The sequence below is a fragment of the Carassius carassius genome, chromosome 33 (genome assembly GCF_963082965.1).
Source record: "Carassius carassius chromosome 33, fCarCar2.1, whole genome shotgun sequence".
In the NCBI taxonomy this organism is placed as follows: Eukaryota; Metazoa; Chordata; class Actinopteri; order Cypriniformes; family Cyprinidae; genus Carassius; species Carassius carassius.
In genome coordinates this window covers 18,256,169-18,282,272 of record NC_081787.1, presented here as the reverse complement: position 1 = coordinate 18,282,272, position 26,104 = coordinate 18,256,169, and the positions used below count along the sequence as shown (strand labels likewise).

The window sequence follows — 26,104 nt, the reverse complement described above, 5'->3', positions numbered from 1 at the left end:
CTCCCTGACCGAGCTGATGCAAAGACCAAATGGCCTTCAAATCCTTTAAAAGCTCTGATATGTGATATCACATTCCTAGACATGCCTTTGATTTCTGCTCCAACAATGACTAACATTTAGCTTTTGAAAACACAACTGCATAACACCATATTCATGAGCTATCTTAATCTATTACACTATTCCGCAAAACAGGTTGTACTTTAACTGTGAAATTACTTGTGCCCGAAGGAGGTTTGTGTAATGATATTATGCCAGAAGTACATTTCTTACAGATGAGTAGAAATGTTGTGAAAGAGGAACGCATCCACCGTTGAACAACCTGTTCAGCCAAAAGACACAAATGGAGTGATGCACAATAAATGACTTTGACCAAAATTTAATAACATTCGATTGCACTTAACTTTAAAATTAAATAAAGATCCACAAATAAATTGTTAAAACACAAAAATTCAAAACACATAAAGGAATAAAATGGCATTAGGATGTGAGCAGTATGTAATGGAAAATAATGAATACTAAAGCAATGTTGAATTAATTTGAGTGTAATTTGCAAATAATGACTGGCTGACTGCATTGCATGGCTAATTACCAAACAAATCAATAAAAGGACATGAAAATGAAATATTGATATGAGCTAAAATGATTTAAATATGAGAATAAAGTGTATTGTATATGAGACCAATGAAACAAGCCCAGCTTTGTAGATGATAGACAATCATACAGTTTATCAGATATTATACAAAAAATATGAAGTATCTTCAAATTGTAACAAAGTAAACTTCAAATTTAGCTGGTACAGATTTCTACAGTGGGAAAACAATAACAACACTTTTAGATTTAATTTACGTTTAATAAATGTAAATATTCCAAACTGAAAATCCCATAGACCATTTGACATTAAAGAAACACATTCAAGCAAAAGTATACACAAATACACAAGATGACAGTGAATCAAATAAATAGATGAATCTAATCAAAAACATATCCGAGCTTCTCAAATGCTTCATTACAAATGGACAATCATATAAATACTCCACTGTGCATTATAAAGCTGTTAGATGACAGAGAGAAGGAGAGAAGGAGAGAGAGAGAGAGAGAGAGAGAGAGAGAGAGAAAGAAACAGCCTGACAGTGAATTGCCATACAAGGATCGGAAACAGGCTCAGGTTGATCTGAGTCATACCACAGACACACACTCTCGCAGTAGTGCACAGTCTTCAAGACGTGTCAGCCAATAAATAAGACTATTCACAAAATTCAAGTGTCATAAAACAGGGGCAAACAACACCTCTACGGAAAAAAAATAAATAAATATTACATTGGTATTTCAAAGCTAAATTATAAAAGGCCCCAACAACTTAAATATGCACAATAAGGCTTTTCTTTTGTACTAAGAAAGAGATCACAAAACTATAAATTGGGTCTATAAATTCTACATCACATAATACAGGCAACGCTCAGATCCTCTCAAGTGTCATGGTGAGCAGTGAGCAGAAGACACCCTTGACACGTACATTAGGATTAAAGAGGCAGTGAAATTCCTTCAGCATGGAAACCTGAGAACAAAGACAGACGTCTAATATTAGTTATATTATAATAACCAGTGGAAATGAATTTAAATTCTATTCTTAATGCATTACAAACATGTGTTGCGAAGCATGTGGAGTAATTACCTATGGGAGATATAAGGTGTGTAGGAGTATTATGGCTCGATGTCATCATCATCCTCCTGAGGCGTGGCATCTCTGCGTGGGAGGGGCACTGCATCAGTTCCCAGAAGCCCCCTTCGCAGGACGTATGGACAAGCCGGCCCGCTGGGAATGTCAGCAAATCCTTCCGGAGATAAAAAGACCATTAAAGGAATAGTTCATCCTAAAAGTTTAATTTGCTGAAAACTGACTCGCCCTCAGGCCATTCAAGATGTAGATGAGTGTTTCTTCATCTGAACAAATTTGGAGAAGTTTACCATTACATCACTTGATCACCAATGGATCCTCTGCAGTGAATGGGTGCCGCTAGAATGAGAGTCCCAACAGCTGATAAAGACATAACAATAATCCACATGACTCCAGTCCTTCACTTAATGTCTTGTGAAAAGTGGTGTTTGTTAGAAACAAATCAAACACAAGGGTTTTTTTTTTACTTCAAACTGTTGCTGCCAGCTAAACTGAATGCAAAATTTCTCCAAGTCTGTTTCGATGAAGAAACCAACTCATCTTGGATGGCCTGAAGGGGAGAATTTTAGGAAATTTTCATTTTGAAGATTGTTTGCGCTACTCCGTTTTTTAAAAGTAGTATCTAACCTTTCATAACAACCTCTGGCAGGCCATACGGTTCGTATTCGGTCTCGTCGTAAGCGGCAGACATGCGGCTGCGGTTTTGCCGGATGCGTTCAGCGAGGTGAGCTGGGTTATTCATGGGGAACACGCTGGATAACAGTTGGTTTGTAACAGACTGTGGGGTCGGGTCTTTATTTAGCACCGTCTCCAGCTGATCGCCATCTTTTGGGGTGCAGGCGTGGACGGATGGCCGCTTGTCCCCCAAAATGAGCTTTCGGCTCTCCTCTGTCTGAGTGGATACACTCTTCACCTCTGTTCGGACCTTCCTGACCTCCACCATTTGACACTGTGCCGATTCATTCTTGATTGGATTTTTCACATCTTTGTTCTTTTCATCTGTTGTTTCTCCATGACAATGTCCATGTTTATCCAAATCAACAGTTTCCATGGTTTCAATCTCATTATGCTCAGTGCATAACACATCCGAATTTTTGAAGTCTGTAGTCCCATAGGACTCTGTGATTGGATTTGACTTGATTACCTCGGTCTGATATTTGGTTGTGATGGAAACACCGATTAAGGGATCTTCCTGGCTGTCCGTACTAGCATCTGCTACTTTGGTCAGATCCTCGGGAGACACTGAGGCAATCGGCTGAGAATCTGAATTACTGTAATCTGTTGGTTTGGTCTGTGGAGGTGACAGCTTGTCTTTAGTATTACTACTCATAATATCTGAGACACAGACAGGAGGACATTTGTTGCTTTTGTAGATAGAGCTGCGTTCACGTTTGTGTTCAGCATGTTCTTTGGTCATTACATTCTCATTTCCAGTTTTATGATCCTGAAAACAATTAAATGAATAGTCATTTGAATGGCATTTTAGTGCAGACAAAAAGAAAGGTCTGTCAACATTTACCAAATTCTTGTTATGACTACATTAGAGCTGCACAATTTGGGGGGAAAGAAATCCTATTGTGATTTTTCAGATAAAAATTGCCATTTGATATGCAATAAAAAAATATTTTATTTCATTGTATTATAACATCATACTAATTCTGCATCCCAATTCGCATACTATCTGTCCTAAATAGTATTCAAAATTAGAATTTGTATGTCCCAAATCGTAGTATGTTGAAATGAGTATGCCAGAGATTCCCAGATGGTTTACTGCTTCCGGTAGAAATAGTGCAGTAGAAGTGCAGATCCGTGCATACTCTATGGCTAATATTGCCCACAATACATTGCGCAGTGAACAAGGATTCGATTATAACTATAAACACACAAGAAAAGTGTTAAAAAAAAAAAAAAACTACAAATATAGCAGATATGCGAGACTGACGGACAGGTAGAGAAAGAGGTTAGAGTGATAGATAATATCTAACCTGTTTAATTTTTTTTTATTTAATGTTATGCATATTATATTTCATCTGCAGCAACACTGTGAACTTTATAATGATACATTTCAAAATTAACTTTTAAATGCATCATTATGCAAACATATGAGCAGAATTCTCGGCATTATAGACCCGCGACTAGCAGATCAACATGCCTCTTAATTTCTCACCAATAAGGTATGAAATTAATTTAAACGAAATATGGATAATGTCAATTTTTACAAGATGACTGACAGGGCAGTTTAAACTGACAAGATATACTGTACTGTACCGTAAAAGACGCAGTTATGACAAAGTAGTATGTCCCAAAGCTTGCCTACTATTCTGCTACACACTCAAAAGTATGTACTTTTTCTTCACAAAAAGTAGTGTTAATTTCGTCACCTATTTTTAATTTAGTCTTAGTCTTGTGCCAAATGTCCTTGTTAGTTTTAGTCATATTTAGTCATTCACATATCTTTTTTTGTCAAGTTTTAGTCGACTAAAAGTCTTTTAATTTTAGTATAGTTTTAGTCACAAAATTTTAAGTGTTTTTTTTAAATAACACATTATTACTGATAAACATTTCAGTAAAAAAAGTGTTTCACATATCTCAAACATTGGTTAAATGTCATAATTACCTGACAAAATACACTTGTTGAATGATTTTTGTTGGATGCAAATGTTAAATGTGTCTGGTTTTCAAATTCTGATTTAGGAGACACATTCACAAATGATTAACCTGATCACATTTTTTTACTTTATTGATACTGCTTTTAATCGTAATGCAAAGACCGGTCATCGGGACATAAGCTGTCATATACAATAAAAGAGCCCGCGCAGCAACAGGAAATATAATATAACACAAAAAGCCTGCCTAGACAGGTGGACTTGCGCTCAGGAATTTTTTTTTATTTTGTATTTTTTGAGCGGCGTGTGGACAAATTCTTTTTACGCACACACTATTTTATTTCTTGATAACAGACCGCTGCTAACTATAACACACACATATATCGAGCCTCTTCCTTCGGACCCAGCATGTCGTCGTCGCTCGCTCATCACTCGTGTTCGCTTTGGGTGTTGTGTGTTCAGCAGTTTCGTATTGCAGCCACAGGCTGGCAGCAACAGGAGTATGAGACCTGTAACTTGAGCAACAGCGGGAAGCCGCAAAATCGTTCAGAATTTTTAAAGGCGTAACAGTTGATGAAAAAGCAGAGACGATTGTAGACGAAAATGAAGAGAGATTTTATCTTAGTTTTTATTTTATGCAAAACATTTTCGTCTCGTCTTTTTTCGTCAACAATAATGCATGTTAATTTAGTCTTAGTCAGCGTTTTTGGACAGTGGTGCAGTCTTGTCATCGTCTCGTCTTAGTCATGAAAAAAAAGGTTGTTGACGAACATATTTCGTCTCGTCTCGTCTGACGAAATTAACACTCACAAAAAGAGTACATACTTTTCGGGCATAGTATAAGTAAGCGAATTGGGATGCAGCATAATATTTATGGCTGTCTTAAAGTAAATCTGTCAAAATTCCCTTGATCTTTTGACATATTAGTGAGGTCACAAAAACATCCTGTAAGTTTCAGAACTCAAAACTGGCTTGTTAGTCTAAAAACAGCTTATATTGAATGTCAATATATTGATATTTTTTATGAAGTTCCAGACTGCATCAGTAAGAACTTGGGTCTTTGTTCGCCTCATTTTACCACAGATTTGTTTACAAGCAAGGCACAATTCAACGCAGGACTTTCAGAAAGATTGAAACTAAAGACGATGCTGTGCCGAATATATAGGATCAGACAGTAATGTCATACCAACACAAGTCTGAGTTACTGTTTTTATTACGTGGTCACTATTGCTTTGTTATTACAGATCGTTTGATATGTACAGAGTATTTATGCATTTTAATCTAAATCACTATCAATATCACTGAATCAATATAGGCTGTCAAACATCATGTCAGTGATCTAAGTTTGAACCGATCATGTCAGTGGGTGTTTACTTGCGAGTCAACAATCCTCCAGATGAGGGAGGTTAAAGACAGGACAGAAAATAGTCTGTTACTTCTAAATTATGATTTTTTTTTTAATGTAAAAATCTTGATAACATTGTAAGTGGCCCTCAGAGAACAGTACAAAAAAAAAAAAAAAGGCACTTCATGACCCCTTTAATTTCTTAATTTGCAAACGTTAATCCATCAATTTTATTTATATATATAAATTTATATATATATATTTTTTTTTTTTTTTTTTTTTTGTCTGAAGACCTCAGAGAGCTCTTATGGTTTAATTTTGATTAATCATACAGCCCTTTATTCAGTCTATATTCACAAAAGATGATGTTAAGCAGGATGTTCACGTAGTCATTTTCCATTAAAAAAAATTATTTGTTAATGCACTAATTGTAACTTTCTCTAATCATTTTTGTTGTATAAAAAAGGCAAAAAAAATTTTTATACAGGACTAGAGTGCAATGAAGGAAAGTACACTTAAGGAAAACTACTCTTCAAAAGTACAGTTCCACATTTACAACAGTTCAATAATTTTCCATATGTAAACAATGACACACATTATGAAACATTATTTACCTCAACAGATCCTTGAGATTCTCTCACATCGCGTGTCATTTGAGTTTCTGGTGACACGTGCTTCCCCAAGTTGGTCTGGTCATTCATATCAGCTAATCGGGACCAGTGTGTGCCCTCTCTAACAGTGCACTGGTGCATCTTGGTTCTACAGCAGACAGAGCACAGACTGAAGGGTCTTGCTTTAAGGGTCCTACATAAACATCTCTCATTCACTGAACCTATGTTTACCTTCCCCATCTCAGGATCAACATACCCATAATTCACGTTAAGTACCTCAACACTGCCTTTGTAATTATTATGAACAAACACTATTTACATTACTATGTTGCTTATCACATATTTATCTTCAACAAATGCCAGTCACGGGACATTACCTTGTAATTTGGGACTGCGTGTGCAGCTTTCTTGGACTGCAGGGGAGGTACAGCTCAAACTCTTTTAGTACAACGGAAGGTGAGTTGTTGCCCACTGTTTCTTCAGAGAACTTCCAGAGTTCTAGTTCTTCAGCTTGTGTCCTGTTCTCCTCAGAGAGGTGCTGGATCTGCTCTTGTAATGCCTGGATCTGGAGGACACAGAGAATAAGAATCAAAAAGAATAAATCGGCTATTCATTAAGTCATTTAGTGCATTCATTGAAAGTGAAAATGCTACATGAAGTATAAAAATCACGACCAGTCAGAACATACTTTTAGTTTAATAGAAAAAAACAGATTATACTATGGGAGGAGATACACAGCACAACACACACACAAAATGGAAATAAAATAAATGGCTTACTGTGTTCATAGCTGATAAAGACATGTTCACTAATTAACAAGGAGGGATTTATAACTTACTACTTTATCACAGTGCACCCTGGTTAGGAGACAGTGGTGTAACTTTTCTTCCATATTTGTCATGTACATCTGTATGAAAAAGATTATTGAAAATGAAAAAAAAATAAGGGGTGGGACCTGGTTCTATCCATTGGATGTAGATTGGACGAAAGCATATCTGAATGTGAACGTGAATCAATGTTAAGAAAGGGGCGGGGTTTAAATAGAGTAAATAATTGGAGAATTCCGGCATATAAGAGAGACGCCTGTCATTTCAAGATTGCGGAAAAGAAAAAAAAATGCTTAAAAATTAAATATGCATGTTCAAATTTCATTAAGACTGCAAAAAAACATTTCCATTTTAATAAAACATACCTGCTCCTGAAGAGACTGAACCTCTGCCTTGGAGCTTTTTGCATGAAGGACGGTCAACTCCTGTCCCATTGGGAAGCCACTTTGTAACCCTTCCTTTGTGCTTGACAATTCTTCATTTTCAGTGTTCTCTAAAAGTAAGGCAGCATCTTGTGTAGCAGAAGTTTCTTTACCTAAGTGTTTCAATTTCAACTCTTCATTCTCTCGTTTAACAGTCAGAATCTCTTCTTGTATCACACCTCCTTGTAGAGAAAGCTCTGAATTCTGAGCCTTCAACACATTCAGCTCAAGCTGCGCATCCTGTAATTCCTTTGTTACTCGTTCTAGCTCTTTGGGATCACCTGTAGAATGTTCTGGAACATGATTTTGGAAGTTCAGAACGTCCAGCTGCTCATCTTGCAAGAGAGAAGTTGCGTTCTCATCAATTACTTCACAAAGTCCAGCTGCTTCCGAAACAGCACTAGAATTCGGAGCATTTCCCCAATGAATTATGTCTGAAGCAAGACATAAATCATGTGGCTTGATAGCTTCAGTTGCTTGTAGCTTATCAGATATCTTATTAGTTTTGGTTTGGTCAATGTTTTGAATAACAGGAAACAGTACAGTAGGCCGTGAGAACTTCTCCTTCAAAATCGGTTGTGCGTCATCACTAAACAATTCATAGTCGCTTATGCTTGTGTTGCTGAAGACTGAATCACAGCTTAGTTCTCTTGAGATCTCTGAAGACAGTTCAGGAGGCTTATAGACCTCACTAGGGGCAATGGTCATCCTAATTTGTTTTTCTTCTTCAAGAAGACAGATTTTCTCTCCACATTTTTGCAATTCCTCGCTCTGCTTCTGGAGGGCGCAGTCTTTGTCGTGCAGCTCTTTCAACAGGTTCTCAATGTGCTTGCTCTGGCTTTCAAAAGCTTGGCTAAGGTGCTTGGTCTGAGTGGTCACTTGCTTCTGTAGGTCCTCCAGCTTTCCTTGAGCTAGTTTCGCCTTCTCGGACTCTCGGTCTCGCGCTGCCCTCAGACGCTCCGCCTCTAAAACTAAAACAGAAGTGCTGTCCAAATCTGAGGCACCTTTACTCAATGTTTGAGTCCCACCTATCTCTGCGACAGAGGTCTTGTCCTCTGTTGGTTTAGTTTGTGCTCCAACATCCATAATCAGTTCCACTGTTCTGGTTTCTTTGCAGACCACTTTGTTCTGAAGGTTCACAGAGTCACAGATGGACTCTTGATTGTTAGGAGAAGAAACCAAGTCTTTGTTTTCTGTAACAGCAAGATTCTTATCAGTGTTAGAATGGTGTTCTAGTTTTAAATATGTGAGGGGAAGATTGTCTTTTGATAACTTCTCTCCCAAACTCTGTGATTTTCTAAAATTGTCCAGCTCTTCTTGAAGCTGTACAATCTTTAGACCTTCCACTTCCTCTTTTCTCATCTGCTTCCTTACCTCTTCTCTCTCCCTCTCTTTTTCCTCTCGTTCCTGTGCAAGCTTGAGCTGAAGGACTTGTAAGTCCTTTTTCATTCGTGTCATTTCTTCTTCCATGCAAGTCTCCTTTTGCTCCATCTCAGCCAAGACGTTCTTCAGCTGGGTACCTTCTTCCTGGTCTCTCTCTAGCTCTTCCAGCCTCTTTTCAGCTTCTCTTTCTAGGGCATGAAGAGTTTCTCTCAGTTTTGTGCTCTCTTTCTTCTCTTGCTCCAGCTGGGCTTCCAGTTTTGTCATGCTATCTTTGAGCTCAAGAGCTTTGGCGCGTTGCTGCTCTGTCTGTGTCGAGTGTTTCCGGCTCAACTGTTTCAGTTTGGTCCTAGCATCAGATTCCGCTCTTCTCTGGGTTTCGAGGTCTTCAAGTCGCGTCTGAAGCTCATGTTTCACATCTCTAAGCTCATCGCGAAGCTCCATGTTCTCTCTCTTCAGAACTTTTAGAGGTGTAGAGTCACGTTTTTCTGTTTTGCCTGATGTGTTGTGCAGGCTGTAAGAGATGTCCGATTCACTTTTGGGCATTGTGCCGCTGGTTGCCTTAGATGTCAACGAGTCTGTGTCCACGTCTTCAATACCTGTGTCTTGTTCTGTCACTGTGGTCTCTACATCAGTCTCACTCATTTTCAGAGAGTCACTTGGGTGTGTTCGGATTCCTTCTCCTTTAAATTTCTGTGATTCCTCAGACTCAAATTTCCCAATGCGCTGCCCATTCGAGTCGATGCCCTCTCCTGGCTCTCTGCCAGAGGGGTACTTTATTCTCTCCTCTTCTCTTGTTCGCCCTGTTTTAGGGGCTTTCTTTCTCTGAGAGGAGTGGCTATAAGGAGGAGAGCGGTCACGATGGAGGGAAACAGAGGGAGAGAAGCAGTCTCCTGCAGAGCTGAAGTGAGCAGCAGACACAGCCGGAGGAGCAGCCAGTTGAGCTACAGGAAACAGAATCATCAAGAAATTAGAATAATTATAACAAGAGACACCAAAAGTGACACCCATTATTCCTACATAATAACAATAAACAAACTATATCAATCAGTGGAAGATTTGCATAATAATAATAATATTAAATAATAAGACAAAAGGCATCATATTACAGTAATTTTACCATGATTATGTATATATATATATATATTTTTTTTTATACATAATTCATTCTCAAGTAAAAGTATTTTTTGAAGTAATTCAAGTCAACTTGTTTTACACTATAGTGGGATCCTGGGGCATGTTGATGGTATGATGAGATCAATGTTATTTTTGTTAAATTTGGTTTTTGTGTTGTTAATGTGTATTTATGTGGATTTATAACTGTTTATGTACGACACCAGTGTCAAAGACAAATTTGTGCTCTGTGACAAACAGAATGGACAATACAGTAAAACAACCTTGAACATGCTTACAAGCCTTTAAGAGAATTGTATGTCCTTATATTTTATTTCATATAATAGTTCAATACTATGACACTCAAGAACTGTAGTAGTAATGTATTCAACTACATAACACATGCTCGTATTCAGGTTTCTAAAATGTATGGTCTTATAAACCCTAAATGTAAACAATGACGGTTGGGAGGATTTGGGGTCCACTGTTTTGACATCACAGACATCTTGTACTGTACAGTGATTTTTGAAAGTGCACGGTCCAAGTTTGGTCAGAAGAGGGAGGCAAACACATGGGATGTGTGTAACAGAGCGGGGCCAAAACACACAAACACAGTTCTCTGTGTGGACGAGATTTCTTCCCAACTCACCCTGCAGTTCTTTAATAAGCCTGAGAGCCTCGGCAAGCTCTTCAGTCAACCGCTTTACTTCTTCCTGTAGAGCTTTCTCCTGTTTCTTCGCCTGCCCCAGAGACACAGTGAGACTCTCACAATCCCTAACCGCCTCCTACAGGACGTGATGAGATGTGCACGTATAGAACAAAACACAACAGGCTTATCAAATGAGATTAATGATTAAAGACACTTACCACATTTGAACAACCATAAAACTACATTATACAACTGTATTGTTACAGGGAAAAGAATTTTAAAAGTAAAAAGTAAAGCAACCAGAATCCTTAAAGTGTTCAGGGTGAGGCGAGCACACACACCTAAATACACAAAATAAAAGCATTCAAGAGGACAAAGAGGTTATTTAACTGTGATCCTGATCTGCATATAACATTACAATGCATTTAAATATCATAAAAGCTTTTGGTGATAATAATACCTGACTCTCACACTGTAAGCATACTGTCTAAAAATAAACAGCTTAAACCCAAGCCCCAGCGTGAAACTGAAGTCATAAGGAGATAATGGTGCTATATCTGAGACGCTATTCTGCTGAGTCAGAAACAGGATTGTTGCAGTGTGTGTCTCTCTCTTTGACTGGGTCTCTCTGATCACTGTGTGTGTGTGTGTGTGTGTGTGTCTCTCTGATCTATACTTATACACTACTGTTCAAATGTTTTTTTTTTTAACAAATTAGAACTTTTATTCAGCAAGGACGCATTAATCAAAAGTAAAACTTTTACATTATTCAGAAATGTTTGTGTTAAATAAATGCTATTGTTTTGAACCATCATCAAGGAATACTGAATAAATGTATCATGGTTTCCACAAGAATATTAATCAGTACAACTGTTTTCAACAATGATAATAACAAATGTTTTTTAAGCAGCAAAACATCATATTAGAATGATTTCCGAAGGATCATGTGACACAGAAGACTGAAGGAATAAATTGCATTTTAATATGTATTGTAATAATTTTTCATAATATACAGTTTTTACTGCTATTTTTTTAATGCAGCCTTGGTGAGAATACGATCATTTAAAAAAATATTTGTAAAAACCGGACCCCAGAACTTGAGCGGAAGTGTACTTTTGGGGACATTCTCAAAGAGAAAATAAAGAAGCTATTTATGTATTTGTAATAATACAAAACCTGTATGAGCAACAGTCTATAGTAAACATAAGCTTACTTTAAAATGACTCCATTTAAACTGCTTGGTAAATGTTGTGAACGTGTAGCGTTGGTTTGTCTCTCTTTCTTTTGAACGGGTCTCTCTCTGATCAATTTGTGTATTTGACAGGGTAAGAAAATTAGCAACAACAACAAAAAAATCCCACCCTATCATAACTTGAGACAGCCCTGCCTTACCAGACATTGTGACTCAATCTGGACTTTGTGCTGTTGTTCCTGAACAGCATTTCTTGTTGAGGTAACCTAACACACTTTATTTTATTTTGATGAATATAAAAGAAAAGATGGCGGGGTACGTGTCAGATTGGTTAAGAGTCAGTGAATCTCTGGTCCCGTCGTTCTTAATAAATTAATATTTGTAGTTGATCTAAAAAAATAGCATCCACACAATTTTGACGTTTAAGTTAACCAAATCCAAAAATCTCCTTTCAATGACCTCCTCCTCAGAAATTCTTTTTATAAAAGAAATTAAATGTTTTTTATATATATTTCACAGCATACAACTAAAAAGGAAGTCCATCACTTAGATGTCCAAATGACTGTCCAAAAGTTTGGGGTCTGTAAATGTGTGTGTGTATATATATATATATATATATATATATATATATAAGGTGATATATAGATATACAGTTGATGGAGATTTGGCACATCCAGGGCACAAAGCTCCCGTTCCACCACATCCCAAAGATGCTCTATTGGGTTGAGATCTGGTGACTGTGGGGGCCATTTTAGTACAGTGAACTCATTGTCATGTTCAAGAAACCAATTTAAAATGATTCAAGCTTTGTGACATGGTGCATTATCCTGCTGGAAGTATCCATCAGATGATGGGTACATGGTGGTCATAAAGGGATGGACATGGTCAGAAACAATGCTCAGGTAGGCCGTGGCATTTAAACGATGCCCAATTGGCACTACGGGGCCTAAAGTGTGCCAAGAAAACATCCCCCACACCGTTACACCACCACCACCAGCCTGCACAGTAGTAACAAGGCATGATGGATCCATGTTCTCATTCTGTTTACGCCAAATTCTGACTACATTCTGAATGTCTCATAAGAAATCGAGACTCATCAGATCAGGCAACATTTTTCCAGTCTTCAACTGTCCAATTTTTTGGTGAGCTCATGCAAATTGTAGCCTCTTTTTCCTATTTGTAGTGGAGATGAGTGGTACCCGGTGGGGTCTTCTGCTGTTGTAGCCCATCCGCCTCAAGGTTGTGCGTGTTGTGGCTTCACAAATGCTTTGCTGTATACCTCGGTTGTAGCAAGTGGTTATTTCAGTCAAAGTTGCTCTTCTATCAGCTTGAATCAGTCGGCCCATTCTCCTCTGACCTCTAGCATCAACAAGGCATTTTCGCCCACAGGACTGCCGCATACTGGATGTTTTTCCCTTTTCACACCATTCTTTGTAAACCCTAGAAATGGTTGTGCATGAAAATCCCAGTAACGGAGCAGATTGTGAAATACTCAGACCGGCCCGTCTGGCACCAACAACCTTGCCACGCTCAGAATTGCTTAAATCACCTTTCTTTCCCATTCTGACATTCAGTTTGGAGTTCAGGAGATTGTCTTGACCAGGACCACACCCCTAAATGCATTGAAGCAACTGCCATGTGATTGGTTGATTAGATAATTGCATTAATGAGAAATTTAACAGGTGTTCCTAATAATCCTTTAGGCGAGTGTATATATATATTGAAATAAGTATCTTATGCTCAGCAAGGCTGCATTTACATGATTAAAAACAGTAATGTTGTGAAATATTCTTACACAAATGTTTCTTTGAAAATTTCAATTTTTTAAATATATTTTAAAAATGTAAATTATTTCTTTGATGCAAAGCTGAATTTTCAGCATCATTACTCCAGTCTTTTTTTCAGGATACACTGAACAGAAGGTTCAAAAGAACTGCATCTGTTTTGAAACAGAAATCTTTTGTAATATTACAAATGTCTTTACTGTGACAATTGATCAAATTAATGCATCTTTGCTGAATAAAAGTATTAATTTCTTAAACTGTATTTCTCATGTTGTTGTACCGTGAGTTTGGCCTCCGTCTGTGTCTCTCTCTTCTGACTCTCTTTTAGGTCAGACTCGGTGTTCTTCAGTTTTCCTCTCGCATCCTCTAGATCTCTCTCCAAACTCTGCTTCTGCAAACACACCTGAGAGAGAGACAAACAGTCAGCATGTGCCAAGGGAAAGAGGATGGATCTTCATCAAGCCCTGTTTGTGGTAAACTGAGTTTGTGACATTTATTCCATGCAGGATGCCACACAAACCCAAGTTATGGGAACTATGACAAACAAATGATGAGATTTATTTATGGAATGTAAAATGCAAAAAGTCCCTTTCACGTGTCTTGCAGTTTGACCAGATGATGTGCAAACCATGCAGCGTTTACAAAACTGAATCCAAAGGTTTATTCATGTAAATTGGACATTAATGCAAATCACACATTTGAAATTTTTATGCTCACGTTGCATTTTTATTTCTCTCTATACAAATAGAGAGAATGTGTAAAACATCCAAGGTTATGTAAAACATTCAAGGTTTGCCAGAAGCAGAGATGTACAATCTGTAACTCAGAATTTCAAAACGGCACATCCCATGACTTCAATTCAGGTCACGGTATCAGTTTTGTGTCCCGTCAGCATAGAAACACCATTATTGATCTCTGTATTGACAGACATGTTTGCATCACATGTCTCTTTATTTTAACACACAGTATCTTATCAGCAATATATATAAAAAAAAAAAAAAAGTAAAAAAAAAGACTGTGAAATATGAGTGAACTGTATATGTCGAGAGTGATATTTTACTATGAACACACATACACACACACACACACACACACACACCAAACCCCTAGGTCATATCCATATCTTCTTCCTGTACTCAAGTGTCTGAAGAATACAAGGCATTTCTTGAAAGAAAAGACATGCTAGAAATTTCAAATCACAGTGAGATTACAACACTGACCTTCGCTCTAGTGTTCTCTGAGGAGGAAAACCAGAAAGAGAAAAAAGGAATAGAACTGTGTGAGAAAACATGAGCAGTGGGAGCATGAGAGAAAGAGAGAGGTGACATTAGTGCATTGACCAGCGGACAGCCATACTGAAGCTCCCATGAGCCAAAGAACGAGAGCCAGAGAGAAAAAAAGAGAGACAGAGGAAAAGGACAGACAGCAGAAGCTGCAGTTTAATCTAAAGTAGAGGCTAGATTTCTGGAAATTACAAACAAAAAGTAGCTGACTGAACTGAAGCTATTTAAGGAAATAGGAGAAGCGAGCAGAGACCAGTGGTGCTCATCTAAACACACATCGTTACAGTGCTCTACAGTTACCGGAGCACTGCTATGAGGTTTCTAGAGCCCAAAGTGTACTGCATTTGTTTTTTACATATACACTAGGGTGTGCATACAGTACATGTGATGTTCATTTCATAATCAGCATAGTGCATATGATCTGAATCTGTACACACAAAGTTTTTTGCAATAATTAAATGGTCCACAAGAACACTGGCCTGGCCATTATTTCACAAATAAATAAAAAAAAATGGAAGAGATGTAACAACAAAATACTGAAAACGCAAATAAAAACAGATGCCAAATTGATGCTTGGTTACAAATATCCATATTTAAAACTTTATAAACCATAATCTCTAGCTAGAACACCACTGCAACAAGTGAATGCTATGGAATATTATCACCCACAATTTTCACCGCTATTGAAGATTACCACCAATTCCTCTCCACCTATAGCTAGTGTAACATGGGTTAATCATTTTTATTTTGGGGGGAACTATCCCTTTAAGTGGTTGTTAGCGTGTTGCTAAGCAGTTGCTAAGGTGTTAAGAGGTGGAGATAAATTTTTGTTAGGACTTTGCTTGGGTTCTGCTCTTTAAAGCTAGTGGAATTTTTGGGCTGTGTTTTTATTGCATGCAAAGTAATAGCATGACCTCTAAATAACCCAAATTAAACTCACTACAAAGCTATACTATATAAAGGCTGAGCAACTCCTACACTGTTCTATTCTATCTAGTTCCTCCTCAGCCCTAGTACCTTGTCATGCTGAGCCTGCAGCGTGTTGTGAAGTGTTCTGGCCTGCTGGATCTCCTGGCTGAGTCTGTTGCTCTCCTGCTGGTGTTGTCTCTCCAGAGCCTGTCTCTCTCTCTGCAGCTCCAACAGCTCCTACAAAAAGACAAATCACAGATAAGTCAATTTGCATTGAAATCACAACAAACACTGTGAAAAGAGCTATGTTAATGAAACAAAACAATCCACTGCGATATAGGAAGATCATAACTCAAAGCTAAAAACACAACAGTGAAGAAGCTGTATATTTAGCAGTAGGGCAGTGCAGGAAACAATGAATCACAAGCGTGTCCATGTGCTCCGTCTCACCCTCTGATGTTCTCTCTCCATGTCTTTCCTGCGCTGCTCTGCGTTACAGCGGCTGGTTTCAGCATTCTGACTTTGACACTTCAGCTCCTCCTGAAGGTGCTTGACTTTCTGCTCAGAAGCCTGGGCCTATAGACAGGTATTACAAATGACATGTTCTAACCATTTAATGCACAATACAGACAGATTTTTAACAAAAAAATACAAAAATAAATGAATATTAAAAAACCCGGTCAGTCTCTTGTGTGATGCGGGTCTGTGCACGGGTCAGCTGGTCTTGCGTGCGTGTCAGGCTCTGTTCTTTGGTGCTGATCTCTCTGTTAGCCTGAGCCAGGCGAGACTCCACGTCTCTCAAGCGCTCAGACTCCAGCTTTGCCTCACGCTGTAGATCTGACACACGCAGATCTGAGAGAGACAGTCACAAAATTATTTGTTATCATTATGACTGATATATGTGGCTCTACTGAAGTTCACAGCAGCATAGCTTCCTCTCCAATCCACCAAGAACACTAAAGAATATAAGCTATGCACTTTCATTAAATTACTGAATGACATCACAAACTAATTAACATGACTGCCTACATTTATGTATATTATATATGTCTGGTTCATATCAGTTCTTACGGTTAAAAAAAACAACAAATATATAAACACTTTTGTTACTTGAAATAAACTGAAATATACTAAAAAAAATAAAATAAAAATCAGGTAGTTGCCAAGGCTTCAACTCATTTAATTTAGTTTAAATTGATGTACTAAAATAACAAACTACAAAAGCATAACATAGCACATCAGAACAGAAAATATAATAGTATCTCAATGGTACTAAAATAACACTGGATCAGATTTCACCTAAAAATACAAGGAAGTATTTCTGAAAAACTACAAGGAAGTATAAATAAAAATATACTTATATATTTTGAACTAAATAATAATAATAAAAAAAATTCAGCATTTGTTACCATTCAAATTCTAATTACTCATAATGATCCTAAAGTTTTCTTTTTAAAATATTTCCTAAAAATAGTTATGCTTCCATTGTCTTCATGTGAAATATAAAGGAGTATATTTTTTATTTGGTCATTTTGCCATCATAGTAGGGTCAGAGAGATGTGCTTGGCTAACTTAGAATATATAATTGAAATTTTTCAAAAGTGTTGGATACCACCCCTATAAAACCCTTCTCAACCACCTGCTACAGTGAGTTTATCACAGCCGCTCTAGAGGAATAATGATAATGTGTTGTAGAGCTGCAGAAAGCTGTCAGTGTCAGCTGTCTGTGGAGATGACCTCACTGATGACTCACCAACACAAAAAGACAAAACAATGGAGAACAGTCATACCATGCGCGCACACACACACACACAGTAATACTGATCTCTCTTGCTCAACATACACACACCCAGTCTCTCACTAACCAACTTCACAAATGTGTCTCATTCTGGCAACAGATAAGACCAGCATGTGTCAGTGTGTAAAATACACTCCTCTTATTTTGTCCATTTTACACTGCAACAATGGTCAGTATTGCACACTGGTATTGGCCAATATTAGCATTTATGCTAACCTATGCTATTTATCAGTGCATTTATATGAATATTGGAAAATGACAACAATGACGTTCAATTGCGACTTTACTTTTCGATTGAATGTTCCAAAAGTACTAAAGAGATACCAATCTCATCTGTATGTGATGATGTTTTGATGCTTGATATCCCTTAAAACGTATAACATTTTAAAACAAAGATTTAGTGTGAAATCGTAGAAAAAGTAGAAACATACTATAGTTCCACAGTTTGGGGTCAGGGAGTTTTCTTTTTTTTATTAATATTTTCATTAAGCAAAGATGAGTTAAATTAATCAAAAGTAACAGTTAAGACTGTAAAGATTTATATTTTAAATAAATGCTGTTTTTCTTAACTTTCTAATCATCAAAGAATATAGGGAAAAAAGCCTGAAGAGATTTGAACCCTTGGTGAACATAAGAGACTAATTTTAAAAAACATTTTACAGCCCCTACACATTTGAACAGTAGTGTATGTGCTTTTATTAATTACTGGCAAAAAAACAAAAAAAATTATTAATTGGCCGCTTATATTGGCAGAATTTCTATATCGGTGCATTCCTGCCTTTAAATGTCACAATCTGGTCACAGAACGCATTTCCCCATGATTGTGTTTGGGTTCGATTCTGTAGACGGGTTAGTTTAGTGCCCCAGGTACTGGGATATTATTACTGGAAGCCTGACTGCTTCACTCACTAATAATCAGGATGCTTATGTAAATACACCTGACATTCAATGAAGAAACATGATACTCTCCCTTGGTAACTGGACAAACAGAGCTGTACAAAATAAATAACTTCATTTCCTTAAACTACCTCAAACACACACATTCTTATGGCAAATGTAGCTATGCAACCAGCCCAATCTGAAGCTATGACTGCTCATAAAAAACATGCAAATAATACACAAATCTGCTCATGCCACTGACCAGGCTGATCTCATTGGCTGACATGCCAACACACTGTAAACAGTGACTTTGGACTGCTTTCATGTATGATTATTACAGAGCAGACAAGCAAATGTCCTGGATTCAACAACCCTGGGAGAGAAATATAACTCAATCTGTGCTTTAGGATTTAAGCAATAAAGTGCATTGTTAAAGACTCATTTTTTTGACTCAGGGATGCCTGAAAAACTGATTTAAATATAGCTTTTCAGAGCAAAACTTCTGAAACCCCAATAGTGTGTGGAGAAGCTCACCATCTATCTCATTCCTCAAGGTTTCCTCCATCCCTGAGTCACTGTTCTTGATTATGACATCACTGGAGGACACCGAGGAAGCTGGTCGTCCTTTGGGAGTGGACCACAAATGCTCACGTTCCCATGGAAACACAGAGGAGGGGGTGGATGGTTCTGATTGGTGGATGTGTTTCTGAAGGGGCGGGGATTGATGAGGTTGATGTGGAAACGGGGAGCGAGTCCCGCCCAGCTGCTGCTACGACAACAGACAAATGAGTCAAAAATTATATTCATAAACAACATATTTCTTATTAAGAGGTTGCTCTTAAAAATATACGTGAATTACTCTGGCATGCTGTGTTTTGCTTTCACTCTCCGATCTGAAACCACCTGCAGAGTTAAACAGGTTATAACAACAGCAAAAGAATAATGATGAATAGATCTTTCTAGAAGTTGAAATCAGAAAGAGACAATCCAATCACACATTGTACCATGCAATCAGTCCTTAAGGAGCTTCAGAATAATAAAACACTTTTTTTCCCGTGCTTAATCAGGGGATATATTTTCCATTACATGAAGTAGAGTCAGAGACCGAAAAGTGAGAAAAAAACGAATGGACTGAGCGTGAGGGGTGCTACCGTTGTTGTCCCAAGGAGAGCTCATGTTCCAACAAGGTGTGGAAAACAATATGGATTCCCCAGAGCCGTTGCCCTTCTGCTGCTTTTCCAGCTCTGCCTCAAGCCTACATGCAGAGAAAAAGATGGTGCTTGTTATAGGTTGAAGTATACAACAGAGTAAAGGAGCAAACATGCTTCACAAAAACTAATTTAAATTCTGTTTGGTGCTACTACAGCACATTAGGAATGGAAAGAAAGGAAAGGATGTGACGTGTCCCATACTTGGAATTTGTGCTCTGCATTTAACCCATCAAAGTGCACACACACAGCAGTGAGTATTGAACAAGAACGCACACAAACAATTTACTATTATGTTTATAGTATTATATTATTTATTAATATTTTTAATTAGCTTTATTTATTTATTTTTTCTCAGTTCTCTTTTAAGAGAGAAATTTTAGGTTAAGCAACTTTGTTATGTGCTTTTGTCATCTTTATCATTACTATTTGTTTTTCAATTTTGCTTTATTTTTCATTTCACTCTTAGTACTTCAAATTAAACATTTCATTTCATTTAGTTCAGTTCAAGACAACATTTCTATTTTTTGTTTACATTTGTAACGTTTTTTTTTAGGTTTTCGTAAAAACTTTCTTTTATTTCAGCTTCATTACAAATAAAAAAAATATTTTATTTATTTAAAAGTGTTTAACTGCTAACAAAACACAATATTAGGGTTAAATAACAAATGTATTGAAATGTTATCTCTTTAGAAAACAGCAATAACCAAGAACTTAATAAAAATACAGGAAATCTCCACTTTAAAGGCATGCTCCACATAAAAAAGAAAATTCATTTTCATTTTTGAGTGAAGTATTTCTTTAAGGGACGTTCATATTGACAGTGATGATGGGTGATGAGGCAAACCAAGAATCCCAAGAATCCCTTGGCAATGAGTTCAATTTTATGCAAATTGAACACAGCAACAACCAATGAAATTGCAAAATGTGGCTCTCACATGATCCACTTCCTAATACAAAACACTTGAGTGTGTGTGACTGGTTGGAGTGTGTGATATTGCCGTTTCTATAACAGCAACTTTTCTGATTGGTTGTTCTCTCTTTAGGATAGTGTGACTCCCATTGATTTCCTTTTGTTTGTTTTTTTGTCCATACATGGAAGTCAATGAAAACCAAAACCTATTTTTTTTATATCTTTTGTGTTCAGCAGAAGAAAGAAATGCATACAGGTTTGGAACAACATAAGGGTGAGTAATTGATGACAGATCTTTGATGAAACTTATTGTGGTGTCTGCAAAAAAATCTGTGGTTTTAAAGGATTTTAAAGATTAGTTCAAAAAATTTGCAGCAACCCTAATTTGGAACATTGCTTCATTTTGAATATATAAATACAGTAGTGATGCAAGAATCAATGTAAGAATAAAATGACATTTCAACTGCGTGTCACTGTCACGTGATTTGGTTCAGTTTGGTATGTAAACAGACAGGATGCTTTGCATGTGCGCTCTCACCGTTTGATCTCCTGTGTGAGGTTCTGTGTCAGCTTTCTGGCAGACTCGAGTTGTCCCTCCAGCGAGTGCACCTGACCTGTTTTGACCTGTAGGTCATGAGACAGACGCTCTCTGGCCCGCACCTCCACCTGCACCACTTCACGCACTCCTCCCAGCTCCCTCTGAACTGTGACCAGCTCCACACGCACCTCCTCATACTGACAGAGAGGAAGATGGTACAGAACTCATCCCGCACTGTTTGTGCTACAGCTGTGCTGGAACTCTCAGCCAACTTTCCATTTGGTGTCCTTCCAGGCAGCTTTTCTACACTGCTCGAGTGCCTCTGTTAACCCTATAAAGCCTACTGTATCATATTTGATACATTAATTTCTAAAGCCTCGATATTATCATGCCTTCTGTCTTTTGATAGTTCATACTTTTAAGCAAGCAAAGTGCATTTTAGTATAGCTGTAAAAACACAAACCTTAGGAAGCAGCTTAGGGTTTCTTGATTTTCCACACATCATTTTTTTTTTTTTTGTGGGAAATCATTTAATGTAAGTATGATTCAAATTTAAGCATCAAATATGATTAATTATGCTTTTGCGGATTTAGTTATAAATATATAATTGATTTACATAAGAATTTCATCTTACTTTCTGTCCATATAAACATCCGCAACTGAACTGAATTGAGTATTTTTGCTCAGTTTGGGCAAATTTGGTGGTTTTTTTTTTGTTTTTGTTTTTTGAGCACCATATTCTCATTATATCCTATTATATAAGTCATGATGTACCATACTCAAAAAAGGTTCAATAACCTTACTCATAAAAAAAAAAGTTTTCAGACTATTATTTTATGGCAGGCTTTACAAGGTTAAAATCCACATGTACATATCTCTCAATTAAACTGTCATAACTCACCTTCTGCTTCTGTTTGTGCAGAGCTGCTTCAGAGTTGTCCAGCTGCAGCTGCCTCTGCTGTTTTTCCTTGCCCAGTTTCTCATTCTGAGCCTGAAGCTGCTGAACCTTCTGTAGGACGTGACCCGTCAGACCCACGGTCCAGTCGTCTCCGGCCCAGCTCATCGCCGCAGATACTTACAGACTGATGCTTCAGAAAGCTCGGCTGCTCATTTTCCAGTGCTGAGAGAGAAAAGATACAGAACGATCTTGAAATGTTGTTCACGAGGATCTGGTGTGCTGCCTCAGGGGAGACACTCTCAGCTGTCTGTACATGTTTCAGACCAGAAATATTAGTTCACAAAGATTTAACATTCATAAGATTAATCCTTGTGTCCACATCTTTATATAAAGGTAAATCACAGTGATGGTTAGGGTGTGTGTGTTTGTCAGAGTGTTCATAGAACCACTCTTAAGGGACTTCTGCTGCCAAAACATCACAAGTCATACCAAAAACAGAAGATTCGGTCATTGTTTACTCATCCTTGTGTCATTCCAAACCTGTATGACGTTATTTTCTTTGGAACACAAAATAAAAAATAATGACAATTGTACTGGTTGTTTTTATCCATACAATTACAAAGAACAGGGACTGTCAGTTAAACTAAAAACAAACAAAAAAAACAGATCAGTCTGATTCATGAATGAATCATTCAGACTGCCTTTTATGAAATAGATCAATAAATTAAATGAAACTATTTGACTCGAGAGAACAATTCATTCACAGAATGAACAGGCGAAGTTGAGCTAAGGCAGATGTCAAGATTTTTGTGCATAATCAGTTATTTCGGTTGGTTTTGTGCACAACATTTTCATAAGATTTGGATTATAGAGCTTGAGTCGTATGCACCAATTTTATGATATTTGGTGATTTGATAACCTTTTTGGTAATTTTAGAGATTAAAAGATCAGTACGATTTTTAATGTTTTTTTTTTTTTTTTTAAGCCTCTTTTGCTCATCATGGCTGCATTCATTTGATCAGAAAAAAAATATGAAGCAGCAAAACTGTCCAACATTAATAATAAATCAGCATATTAGAATGACACCTAAGAATTTAGTAATGGTGCTGATGCTTTGATCACAGCAATAAATTATATTTTAAAGTATATCAAAATAGAAAACCAGCATTTTAAATGGTAATAATATTTTACAAAATTAGATCAAATACATGCAACCATGATGAGCAGAAGAGACTTCTTTAAAACACAATAAAAATCTACTTATCCCAAACTATTGAAAAGCAGTGTATATATCACAGTCTATGGTATATATACACATACATAAATAGATTTAATTAGTCGATGTTTGTTCTGCAATAGAACAACATAAGGGTTGGTAAATAAAGACCTTTTCATTAATGGTGAACTATTCTTTGAAGGAAACTTGCATATCATTTCATTAAAGCAAAGGTTTGGATAGTCCCACAGACACTGACACACACACACACACACACACACACACACACACACATAGTGAAAGTATCTATTTACATTAACCCTCAGCCTCCTGCCTTTAGTTTTTCTACCCAGTCAATAACAGTGAGAACTGGATTGCTGAAAGAAAATAATGAGGATAATCCGGTCCATGAATCTCTTTGAGCTGTTAAACTGTGAACATCCTGGTCAGATCTCTTCATGCACATTCATTTCCATTACAAAGCATCATAGACGGCGCCTTCAAATCCAGGTGACGCCAGTCTGCGTTAATAACCGTGTTGGCTACCGAGACGGTCAACAACAGTCTCGCCTTACGGTTACAGTAACGTTATCCATATTCACTGTATATTTATGAAAACAAAATTTAGCGAATTTATGAATCCTACTATGAATATGAAATATAGGCTCATTAATATCAAGTTTCGCGAATGAATGTTGTGGGGGGAAAAAATACTCAAATTAATATTCATGAGATAAACCTCCATATGATTGGTAAATTTGCTGGCGGGTTTTGAGCAACGTAAATTTGAATCCGATTCTGTAGACTTTTAGCAGTGCAATAAAAATAGTTTATTTATTGAGAGTGACCAACGCAGAGCAAAATACAGTCAGTCAGAAAAAACGAAATGCTACAGTGAAATCAAACAAAGTGACTTCACTCACCGGGACTTCTGTTGATCTTTTTGAAACACAGCGATCTTGACGTATTTAACCCCGTTTACGTGGCTGTTAATGAAACACATCCGATATGTTTATCTGTTACATGTGAGGCGTTTGACCGTTTAACGGTTTCAGATTGTCGCTATTTTAACAGTCAGAGTGCACGCGGTCGCTGTCTCGAGCCCCTCAGAACTTGATTTGACGAGAGGCGTGCGAAGGGTCCGTGACGTTCCTAAAGAGGCGGGGCCTTGAGAGGTAAACAGAAGTGGTGGCACCCGCAGAACAGTTGACAAGATTCACACTTTCAATTTTTTTTTTACATTTTCTAAGTATATATATATATATATATATATATATATATATATATATATATATATATATATATATATATATATATATAAATTGTCCAATAAAACAGACTACAAAAAAGCACTTAACTAAAAAGAAAAATATACAAATAAAATAATTCAAACTATTGATAAAATCTATAAGATTTTCTCAGTTACTAATACTAAAATAACCTGATACCTGATACCTACCTGACAATTACCGGCCCACACTGCTGAGGTGGGATCTGAGCGCAGAGGTCCTGCAGCTCCAGCACGTCTCCTGGCGTGAGCTCGTAGGGGACGTGTGGCTGAGTGCCGGCCAGCCAGCTGTAGTCTGCCGAGGACGAGCTGCGGCGTCTGCGACTCGCTGCTGCCTTCTCCAGCCGGATTCGCTCGGTCCGTTTCACCATGGCACCCAGCTCCAGCATCAAAGTGTTGGTCACCAGCTCCTCTGGAGTGCGCTGGCCGGGAACCTTCGGCTCCAGGGAAAACACTACTGACCAGGGAAACATCTGTGAGAGCAACTACCATTCAAATCTGAGTTAATGAACTTCAGGTCTTAACAGTGAGCACTTTTTGTAGGTGATTACCAGATCAGCAATTTCATTTTGAGACTTTTTGTGTTGTAAAATCTAACATTTTGCTGTCTGTCTGTCTGTCAAATCAAATTAAATCACACAAATGCTTAAAATTACTTGAGTAAATAAAATCATTAAATACTTTATATCAGCCTGTTTTACCTCAAATTATTTTACATTTACATTATTTGCAAAGAAGGGGGAAAATTGGTACTAGTCATGGTTTGTAATGTTATTTGTTGTGGAAACTATTAACATTTTCTGTGATGGTTTTATTTATTTATTTATTTTTATTTTTATTTATTTTTTCAGTAGTGACATAAGCCTATTTCAGTTTGTGGCTGCTGTGTGTCACATGACAAGCATGAAAGAATTTTGACAACATTATTTGTCAAATAAATGAAACATGATGAAACATTCATTTTAGTTGAAATTGTTATAGGTTACTTCTACAGAGATTGCGGCATACATGACATGGTGAAAAATGGCTGAAGGAATAATAGGCTACTTAAAGTAGTTTAAGACTATTTTAAAAATAATTATTAAAAATTTGATTGACAGTTACTCTGATCTAGAACCACCCCTGCTAATTTTTCTAAGTTTTCAGATTTGAAAAGAAAAAATCATAGACATTTGAGGGAAAAAAAAAGTTTATGTTATGCTCGATCACAAACTCCTAGAAAAGTTTTTTTTTTTTTAAATTATACTAGAAATTTGCTGGTTATAGCAGGGAATGTTCTCGGACCTTCAGGGAATGTTCAACGTTTATTCCAAGTCATCTGGTCTTTAATGACATTCTCAAGATGTTAGCACAAAAACATGATATGTTGTCGATGGAATGTTTTAAAAATATTTTTAGCTGGACCTTCTAAAATCGTATAACTTCGTAGAACATTCAAAACTAACATTCCCATAATGTTTGCAATTAGGCTAAAATGGGACATTTTCGCAATGTTTTGTATAAAAATCTAATAAACAATGAAAAAAGGAGTTTCTAAACATTTAAAAAACTGGACATTTTGGACGTTCAA

General features: G+C 37.1%; 2 protein-coding genes across 5 annotated transcripts; both read right to left on the bottom strand.

Moving 5' to 3' along the window:
• Window positions 1–1,396: 1,396 nt before the first annotated feature.
• Window positions 1,397–16,665, bottom strand: LOC132113905 (centromere protein F-like). 3 transcript variants are annotated; one of them, XM_059521956.1, is made up of 11 exons: window positions 16,473–16,665; window positions 16,247–16,372; window positions 15,905–16,033; window positions 13,885–14,007; window positions 10,629–10,764; window positions 7,430–9,810; window positions 6,615–6,802; window positions 6,241–6,385; window positions 2,303–3,119; window positions 1,673–1,832; window positions 1,397–1,575 (listed from the first exon to the last, which is right to left on the bottom strand). In XM_059521956.1, the coding sequence occupies exons 2-10, from the start codon at window positions 16,265–16,267 to the stop codon at window positions 1,702–1,704; spliced, it is 4,071 nt and encodes a 1,356-aa protein (XP_059377939.1). In that variant the 5' UTR covers window positions 16,268–16,372; window positions 16,473–16,665; the 3' UTR covers window positions 1,397–1,575; window positions 1,673–1,701. The 3 variants fall into 3 exon arrangements, with proteins under 3 accessions (XP_059377939.1, XP_059377938.1, XP_059377940.1); XM_059521955.1 differs by having other exon boundaries at window positions 1,397–1,555; XM_059521957.1 differs by having other exon boundaries at window positions 1,397–1,540.
• A 1,980-nt stretch (window positions 16,666–18,645) lies between these two features.
• On the bottom strand, window positions 18,646–22,248 carry LOC132114279 (centromere protein F-like). Of its 2 annotated transcripts, none has more exons than XM_059522391.1 (5): window positions 22,034–22,248; window positions 21,133–21,329; window positions 19,625–19,728; window positions 19,333–19,376; window positions 18,646–19,239 (listed from the first exon to the last, which is right to left on the bottom strand). In XM_059522391.1, the coding sequence occupies exons 1-5, from the start codon at window positions 22,193–22,195 to the stop codon at window positions 18,925–18,927; spliced, it is 822 nt and encodes a 273-aa protein (XP_059378374.1). In that variant the 5' UTR covers window positions 22,196–22,248; the 3' UTR covers window positions 18,646–18,924. The 2 variants fall into 2 exon arrangements, with proteins under 2 accessions (XP_059378374.1, XP_059378375.1); XM_059522392.1 differs by having other exon boundaries at window positions 18,648–19,236.
• Window positions 22,249–26,104: the final 3,856 nt, after the last annotated feature.